Source organism: Gymnoscopelus microlampas (assembly GCF_963454915.1).
Source record: "Gymnoscopelus microlampas genome assembly, chromosome: 17".
NCBI classification, from domain to species: domain Eukaryota; kingdom Metazoa; phylum Chordata; class Actinopteri; order Myctophiformes; family Myctophidae; genus Gymnoscopelus; species Gymnoscopelus microlampas.
The window spans coordinates 24,827,126-24,837,083 of NC_139954.1; the positions used below are offsets into that span (position 1 = coordinate 24,827,126).

General features: G+C 40.9%; 2 protein-coding genes across 3 annotated transcripts in view; one reads left to right on the forward strand and one right to left on the reverse strand.

Annotated features, from left to right (window-relative positions):
- Positions 1–663: 663 nt before the first annotated feature.
- fundc1 (FUN14 domain containing 1) lies at positions 664–5,660 on the reverse strand. Its single transcript, XM_084083620.1, has 5 exons — positions 5,560–5,660; positions 4,998–5,157; positions 4,396–4,471; positions 4,172–4,300; positions 664–1,584 (listed from the first exon to the last, which is right to left on the reverse strand). Exons 1-5 carry the CDS (start codon positions 5,576–5,578, stop codon positions 1,507–1,509), a joined length of 462 nt encoding a protein of 153 aa, XP_083939746.1. The 5' UTR covers positions 5,579–5,660; the 3' UTR covers positions 664–1,506.
- Positions 5,661–7,559: 1,899 nt separating this feature from the next.
- kdm6a (lysine (K)-specific demethylase 6A) overlaps positions 7,560–9,958 on the forward strand; it is a 55,951-nt gene continuing 53,552 nt past the window's right edge. For both annotated transcript variants that reach the window (XM_084085239.1, XM_084085240.1), the window contains exons 1-2: positions 7,560–8,067; positions 8,211–8,274. In XM_084085239.1, the coding sequence (XP_083941365.1) occupies positions 7,898–8,067; positions 8,211–8,274 (234 nt within the window). In that variant the 5' untranslated portion in view covers positions 7,560–7,897. The remainder of the gene's footprint in view (positions 8,068–8,210; positions 8,275–9,958) is intronic.

A 9,958-nucleotide genomic window follows, 5' to 3' on the forward strand; every position in this document is an offset into this window, starting at 1 on the left:
TCTCCTTGTCTCTCCACCTCTTTATTAAACAGAAAATGCATTTTCGTTTCAGTTTCAGTTTCATTTCCAATTTTATCCAACCAGGACAGAGAACTCAATCAGGATACAAATTAAACAAGTGAAATTGGAAGTGATGACACCAAGAAATGAGCAGACAAAATTGAAACTGGAACACTATATAAATTAAGCTTAAAAATGAGTACTTTCTCCTGACTGGCTGAGATTTTGACACCTACCGAAAAACGTATTTTCTGTTTATTAAAGAGCTGGAGAGACAGGGAGACATCTGTTACTGAAAAAACACTCTATAGCAATGATTACTATCAGAATATAGTGTTTTAACCAAAAAATATCACTTACCCTACCTTTAAATATTATAGAATATAGATTTTTGTCTTTTGTCCTTTCATTCACGACACGTTCTTCTCACCTGGCAAAACTTGTCCCTAATCAATGTGTGCATTTGTATCTGATGATAGTCAGTTTTACTACTAAAAAAGTAGTAATAACTTTACCTACTGTAGAAATTAAATGTAGGCCTAAACTGGGAGTGTAGTGCCTTGTTTCTACATTACTGATAATAATTTACAAATTCTTATCAAAAACATCAGAGTATGTTATATAGCAGTTTGGTAAGCAATAACAAACAGCGTTCGAAATTAATGCTTTTTGCATTAAAAACTTTTATTCATTCGACAGTGTTATATTATATATATAAAATACAACAGCAATCACAACCAACTAAAGCATCAATATCTTATTGCTAAAAAAAATAAATTGGCTAAGCCCTCCTTTAGAAGAAAAGAGATGCATTGGAGGCTAAAATAATTTCCATTTATCACACCTCATACGAAAGGCCAACACTCTGTTTATCAGCACTTCATAGAATACGATTCAAGTCTCAACTCTGAAGTCTCAACTCTGAAAATGATTGATTTGACCCAGCATTAAGCAATGTAACACTGAGTGACACTTAGGGAATCCCATGGACACCGTCACACATACAGCATGAGGTGAACTTACATATACCAAACCAGTTCCAGCAATGTAATAATATCATTTTTAAGTGCCGGCAATAATAGTGCAAACATTTCCTAGACGCCATTATTAATTAGTTTTACATAACTACATATACAAAGTGCAGCATTTTTTTTATATTTGGATGTTGCCCTAATGAAAAATAAAACTGGACTCTTGAGCATTGGGAGTGTTATTGTATTATTATACCACTTCAGTGCATAGTGGGAACTTGGGAAGATCCTTGTTACAGTGTAACGGTCTTGTCGATGATGCTATTTTGAATTAGAGGGCTATTCTCGTTTATCAACAGCCCATTTAACATTCTCAGCATTAAGGTAGACAATAAAAGTATGTGCCACTTATGTAGACACACAAACTACAGGCTACTTTGAAACTGGTTGCTTGCAATCAACAACCACAATGTATTGCTTTTTATTTGTTCTTTCTTTAGAACAAAAGGTATGCAGACACTTCATTTGAGACCCTCTAAGATGCCAGGCCAAGCAGGAAGCCTCCGATGAATCCACTGGTGACCATAATGTTCTTCTTCACAAACTCTGTGGACTGAAAAAGGAAAGAAAGCATATAGGTACGGTACAATATAGTATATGTAGATATTCCTGCTCCACTGAAACCATTTGGATGTTACCCACTCATCTGGAGAAAAATAAGATTCCAAAACAATATCCTGTTGAAAGCGAAATGACACTATTCATGATATAACACCGATTTAATTTGAAGAAGACCCATCCATGCATTGTTTCACCAAAATCGGCAATCCACTGGAATATTCAAGGATTGAGACATTTCACTTTCACCCTTGCCTTGTTGTTTTATGGGAGTAATCGGTTTTGTTTTCATTGGTTTATGTGCTGAGAAGCTTGGTTTTGAAACCTGTATCGCTCTGCAGTGAATGAAGAGGATTCCCTGTTTCCCAATAATGAAACAACTGATAAAGATGACTATTTGAACTTTTTTTGTTTACATTTAGAGAAGCCAATTATATATTAAACCCATTTTCCTCCCCAATTTAGTTATTATGTCAATCAATTCCTCCCACTGCTGTTGTACCCTACTGGCTCACCTGCCAATGAGGAGCCTCCACCAGGAGGATGTAGTAGAGCCTTTGTCATACTCCTCCTGCTCAACTTTCCCCACTGACGGGCGCTGCCCACGTAGGAGTACATGCGGTCACAAACATCCCCCTCCTTGTCCGACTTCCCTCCACCGAACTCGGGCCAATCGTGTTGATTTAGACGCTCTGCCAAGCCGGATTCAAATCCCTAGACTCCGCTGTGGTGGGCAGGCCCTTTTGTTTTAATCCCACGATTTTGTAACCCTTTTTTTCACCCAGTGCCAATTGTCTAAGTAATCCTGGGCGCTACACTCCCCCCACCAGCCTAGGGAGCCCAGGGCCGAGCTCATGACTCCTTCAATGCATGAGCCAACTGACCTTCTTTGTCACCTGACAGAGGGGAGTTTCCCTCGTAGGACGTAGCGCGTGGAAGGAACACGTTATTCCAACCAGTTCCTTTCCCCTCCATCAGGCGCCCCGGCTGTCATGGGGGAGGCGGTATAGCGACCAGGATTACTACATGTTTTTGTGAGGGTATTAACTACCCTAGGAGACACGGGGAGAACATGCAAACTCCACACAGAGTAGGTCCTTTCGCCAACCCCACCTAGGTTATGGGCGCACCGCCAGTGCCCACAGCATCCCCGGCGGGAATTGAACACAGGACCTTCTAGCTCTGAGAAGACAGCGCTACCGACTGCGCCACCGTGCCCCTCGGGCAGGCACTTTAACCCTGTGCCACCCGAGAACTTATCATTTGGACTTATAAGATGGCCAGGTAGCTATACAATTCAAGGCTCTAGTCTACTACATTTGAACATCCTCTGTGACTGAGTGTATGTTTTTCCCAGACCTTAAGTTAGTCTGTGTAAATGTGTAGTGTTGCTGTATTCTATGGTGTGAGTTGTGGGGGTGGGGTAGTTGGTCATAAATGCTGTATCATGTGAATGTGTTTAAGGCTGGGGTTTATAAATGCTTTGTGTGTGTGGGTGGGTGATGCGGGTCAAGGGATTAGTGTATTTTGGACACTGTACCTGTTTATACATAATAAAATAGTATCTGTGCATCCCATGTGTAATCCCATTGCCAGATGGTATAACCATTTAAGGTTCAGTTTCCCATAGTCTCGCGAGCCAGACTGTTGCCTCCCACAATTTTCAAATGCTTCCGTCATACAGTCTGGAGCACGGAAGCTCTGAAAAGTGATTAGAGGATAAAGCGGATATGACCCCCCGCTTCCGTTTCGTCTTTACAGTGACGCAATTTTTTCCTAATATAAATCAAAACAATCAAAGCATATAGCTGGCTGCTTATCAGAAATGGACATTTTTAATTTCTGTGAACAAAAATGACGAATAGATGGCTTCCGTTCTCGGCTTTCGGGAGGTGTAGTTCCAGACACTATATAGCATTCGGAGATTGTGGAATAGTTGTCTGCCTATGCAAGACTAACGGTGCGTTTTAACAGAGGGCGACTCTCGGGCGATCGCGGGCGACATCGTCCAAAAGATAAAGAAAGTCTATGAGAGCCGGCGATCGGGCGAAGTGGGCGGGGGGGCGATGAAAGATGGATTTTCTTTATCTTTTGGACGATGTCGCCCGGCATCGCCCGAGAGTCGCCCGCTGTTAAAACGTACCGTTACTTTCCAATACCTTGCTTGATTGGCACGGCAGCAGATTTATTATATTATACGTATTATTAATTATTATGGCCATATCCTTATTAATTGTATAATTTGTCAAACATATATCTACAATCTCACAATGCATCGCATGGTGACGTGTTGTGAGCTTGCAGGTCTGCTATTTTTGCTATTCATTTATCAATATTTTTTTAATTAGTGGCACTAATAATGACATTTCTGGTCATTTCATCCAGACGTTTTGATACAAATTAATGGAAACAATTCTAACAATCATGCTAAATAAGTGTGATTGGCTCAGATCATTGCGATCAAGCGATTATGTCATAATAATGACTAAATTCACTGATGTCTTAAAACCAAGAATATCCTCACTCTATCCAAGGATGCACACAGAATTCAAAATGTGTTTTCATGACACCTCTGGACTCACCTTGTCAACAAATGAGTTTAGCTCTGGGACGGCTTTATTAGTACCCTTCTTCAGCTGTTTCTTGGCTTTATTGACATCCTTCTCCACTCGCTTCCAGTCCACTTCGATATAACCACTATTATTGGCTATCTGGAACAGAGGAGAGGAGAAGCGAGAAGTGAAACAAAAATGATTTATTGAAATATGTGGCCTAAACCTTTTGTGACTGCCACTGCCAGTAATACCTGTAACAGCAGAAGGCCTCCTCCCACAGCTGTAGCCGCAATCTTGCCAACCTTCTGACACAGATATCCTGCACACCTAAAATTGGAAGTTACCCATCAGAGTAAGACACAATTAAAAACGGGGAAAACAATGTCCTTGGAAAGGTAATGACACAGCAGTGGTGGAAAAAGTACTACTTTTTTTACTTAGGTAAAAAGGTCAATACTGCAATGTAGAAATACTCTTTAAGTTAAAGTCCGGTAAACAAAATTTACTTGAGTAAAAGTACAAAACTACTGGCATCAAAATATACTTAAAGTGCCAAAAATAAAAGTACTCATTATGTCCCATTTCACAAGGTATCATATGTATAAAATGTATTAAAAGCCTTTGAAAATAGCAGATCTACAAGCTCACAACACGTGCATCAGCTAAAGTTTTCAATTAATTGTAGTGGAGTAAAAGTGCAATATTTGCCTCTGAGATGTACTGGAGTAGAAGTAAAAGTATTGAAAATTGGAAATATTCAAGTAAAGTAAAAGTGCCTCAACATTGCACTTATGTACAGTACTTGAGTATATGTAATTAGTTACTTTTCACCACAGTGACACAGACTATTTACCATCCACTGACTCCCCCCAGGGCTAACTGTGTTCCCACGTTGTATTTCTCCGCTATGGGTCCGGAGTTGTTCCCGAAGAGACGGTTATACCATCGCTGACGTTTGGCATATTCTGTCAGATCTACGACCTTGTCATAAATCTCCTCTTCAATCTCTTGAACTGAATAAGAATATAAAATAGTCATGAGGAAAACATACTGTCATAAGGGAAATGTAGGCCCAGCACTAACGGCTACAATGACACATCAGACTGTTAACTGACTTAATTTAATGACATTCCGCCGGTCCAGGGGTGGCAGTAACTTAAACATTGTCATTTGCGTCGTTTTCAGAATCTCATACAATCTCATAAGGCCAGTGATAATGAAACATTGTTCGAGTTAGTCCGCCTCAACAATAGCATGACCACTTCACAGGGTTAGACGTGATGTACACTTATAAAAGATACTCAGACGAACGCTAATTGCACAAACGTGTATGTGTAGTTGTGTACAAGTTAGATTCAGACCTATGCTCGTACTAAATAGCTGAAATACAACGTTGTTATTAGTTTGTAACTTACCCTTGTCGCGGTTCGCCATTTTGGAAAGTAGGCTACTAGTCTAGTCAGCCCTCTGCTGCTGTCCCACACACTGGCTCATCAGCAGCACTGCACGTTCAACGTCATTTTAAAAATGAGATGTGTGTCGATTTAAAACACACACACACACACACACACACACACACGCACGCACGCACGCACGCACGCACGCACGCACGCACGCGCGTGCACACACACACACACACACACACACACACACATACACACACACACACACACACACACACACACACACACACACACACACACACACACACACAGTCAGTATAACATGAGTGAAGATGACACAAGCAAAATTTTATATCTGAAAAATTATAGACGTATTATTGTATCTTTAAATATAATTTTAGATGACAAATCACTATATATTGTGTATATAGAGAATAGAAAAGAAAATAATTACTAATATAACAAAAAGGCTATTACAGCGCAAATTATGACAAGTAGCCTACTACAAAATACAGAGTATAAAAAAAAAAATAATAATAATCGAAGTAGTAAGCAAAATTATTTCAAGAATGGCCTATTAGATCATAAGACTTTATATTTCTTCAGTCTTATGTCTAATGTTTTTACTGGATTTCAATGAGCATCCTACAATATATCTCAACTTGCTCTGATGATGTAAAAAAAACGCTCAGATTAAAAAAAAAAAATCAGTTCTACTGTCTAGCCTCTTTTATTTTGCAGTGCCGTTTTCTTTACTTATTGGTGGATGTTTTTCATCCTACAATAGCCTTTTTCACACTTGACAAAAAAATATTCTGCGTGGGTCTAAGTGTATTTCCTTTGTTGTTTGTGCATAACAACAGTTTGTTTGTGCATAACAGTAGCTGACAGGAAATAAACTTAGACCCAAGCCCCTAGCCACACATTTCCACTGACAAGAGATGTTTCAATTTGCTCTTCTTGTAAGACATTGCTAATTGATTTAACTTAAGTCAGGTTACATACAGACATTTGGTTCATATTCAACTGGAGTCTGAATCATTTTGGGGGCAGTGACTGCTGTAATTCAGTTAGGCCTGGTGCTTGATTTGATCCTGTTTATGTCTCATATTTTATCCCTGCCTGTCCAAGCAGGGTGACAGTCTCTATCAATTCCTGATGGTCTGACAGCGATGGCAGATTTACAGCCCAGTGGTCTCTGGCAGTGGGGTTTCTGGTACTCCAATCAAACTAGAAAGTGACCTCTGGTTTTCTTGATAAAATCTCTCATATCTGAAGAATTGCCATGGGCAAATGTTGTGACACGTGTCCACCAGACATACATACCTCTTACTATATTGAATAAACAAATGTGTGTGATCAAGCAGAAAGCATTGTAAACAACACAGGAGACTTCTGTAATGTATCAATTTAATCACATAAGGAAACAACAATGATGTATAGTATATGGTGTAGCATTGGAGTTGAAAAGATGCAGCAAAATAAAATAAAATGTTTTCTAAAATAAAACGACATACTGCATAGTATATTAAGTAACCAAACAGTAAAATGTAACAAGTGAAACAGTTGGCCAAACATAATGGCAAAGGATAAACCATAACACAGAAATCCTAAAAGAAATCCAAATAATACGGGTAAGATACAAAATATACTACATATAACATAAAAACGGTATATAACTGCGTATTCTGCAAATGATGTGTAAACAAGCGCAACTAGACGTAATGTGGGTTTGCAGATCTGTTAAATTGCAAACGTAATCCTTGACAGCCCTTTCCTCCCAAAGGCAAATATACTGTAAGTGACTGTTACTTCGACCAATGAGCTGGTCCAAAGCGCAGTTACGTAATCATAACAGAATGGAAAAACCAATCGCAGCGTTTGAGGTAGATCTCGATGTCCCTCCTCCTCGGTGTGAGCGTGTGTGTGCGCGCGCGTGCTCGCGCGCGTGCAATAAACACTCAAGACAAATCAGTCACGTGACTCCACACGATGACCGTCCATTGGTCAGAGGAGACCAGAGGGCGTGCCGACGGTGGCGGCGTGCGTTTGCCTATGTGACACAATTACAACAACTTTGAGCTGATGGTTGGGGAAGTTTGCGACATTATCAAATAACACCCCATCGTAAAACCCAACTTTCCATCAACTTCATGCATACGTTGGCATTGGAATACACGCTATGTTTTGGTGTACAATGAGGTGTGTGGAAGATAATTTGAAGGGATCATTTCCTTGAGGATTTGGCAACAATTACGCTACGCCCCACTTCAGTCCTGGATAAGGTGCTGCACTTTGGTTGTTTTTGCATTTTGGTGGACCTCGTCGGCCGTTGCCCCGTTGCATTTCCATGAAATCGTGCGGAGTGTCGCTCACCGCCGCTGCCTCCGCTGCTGCTCGGAGTCTCGGCGCTGCTGGTGATGAGGAGAAGAAAATGGCGTCGGGAAAAGCGAATGAAATCGAAGAGGACTTTCCAAAGCTAACAGCGCAAGAGAGAGAGAGCTTGGCCGGAATTGACAGGTTAGATTATACGTAATCCAAGCAGTCTACCCGTTCTATTTTTTTAATATATTGTATTTCTCCCACGCCGCAGTTTAAAACATATACACGAATGCCCCTCAAGTAATACGGAACCGCCTGTGTTGTCTGTCCTCTACTTGCAGTTCACTGTTTGGATTTCAGAGGCTTCATGAAGATGGCGCCAGAACGAAGGCCTTGCTGTTAAAGGTATGCCACTGAATAGGATCACAGTCAGTCGCAGCTCTCCGTTATCTCCTCTGATTTGTGCAAATCCCACCTGGAATGAGTGGCACAGATCTCTCAACGGCATGCTAGTTATGCCTGGCCACCACTTTACACAAGCACCAATTTCACCAACTTTCATGCTGAATCAGACCGATTGCTTTGGCAGTAGGACTGCTTCAGATGATCGATGCATTGGGCAAGCAACCTGTGCATTGGCACTGGGCAGCGTTACAACTGTGTCGTAATCTCTATATTGTTTATGTATACATACTACTTAGTTAGATACAGACTGGCACTTATAGTCCATAGTTAAATGGCAAAACGAAAATAATCCCCACCCTGTTTAATTCACTAGTGGCACCAGGTGCCGTAAGGCAACGAGTTGGGTGATAACAATGTATTGACGTTTAAAATGAAACGTCATCTGCAATGTCTCCACTACAATCAGCATAACCTTTCGTGATAATTGTAACGGAGGAAGTCGATTTTACAGTATTATTACTGTGCTTGCTGCTACATTTGTTGAAATATTTAAGCAGCCATTGTAACCCAATGACTCTCTCAATGAGAACCAGAGAACGTAACTATGTATCTATATGAAAGGAACATTATATTGTGTACGTGTATCACGCAGGCGTAATTGAACATTCTGAATTAAGAGTGATTGTATATTTCTTAAACAATGTTGGAAGGCGACAAATTGCATTGGCACGGGACTGTTTGTTCCACCGGTGCCATCTGTCCATCCTCTCTTGAGTCCAAGCGACAATACGACGACCAGAGTTTAGGCTCGTACGTCAGCCCACTTATGCTGCATTTATACTCGTTGCACGGGCCTTTCGCTCGATAAAAATAACGTATTTTCAACCGGTTAAAGTGTTGACGCTACTCGCGTCGCTACTTTTCCAGTTGAAAATACGTCATTTTTGTCGACAACATTGACGGAACGACTAGTCGTCTCGTGCGACGAACTATAAATTAAGCCCAACCGTCCCACAGTTTTGCTCAATTTAACGAACACGTCGCCAACATTAACCAAGTGTTTCTGAATAAACAAGAGTGTTAACGGTCAGATAAACAGACGAACGTTTTTAGTTGTAGGTTAGCAAAATAATGGCTGCTTAGCTCGGCCCAAGATGGCGGGGTAGGCAGAAAAATACCTAGCCTAGTTAGCTAGCTACTAGATAGCTGCCACCGCTAGGCTAACCAGTCTGCACACGTAAAAGGAAGACCAAAAGACGAAACTACAATGTCGGGGCTAAATTAACCAAAAACTGTTACATGAAAGTAGATTGCTGAGAGACTGACTAGACGGTGCAAATCAAATTGTGCGCCCACAGTTGCTATGGCGTTTAGAACGAGTCTGTGTGTAAAGACTACCTCTGTTTAGTGTACGTGACATCAACATGTGGCTTCTCGTTATATTGGAGTTGTGGCTTTAGCCTGTTTCATTGTTGTTGGGGCGTACTTTCAGCCCTGGCCTAGTCCTGCTCTGAGTCAGTTCTGCATAGGGTTCTTCTGGTTGCTGCTGTCCTGCATGCTCTAAATATTGATAGAACAAAGTTAAGTCAGGCCCTTCATAAGCATAACTGGATTTTCTCTCAAGATCATTTCACAGGGGGGCAGACATCTATCAGCCCTATTATACAGCAACACCAAGATTCTC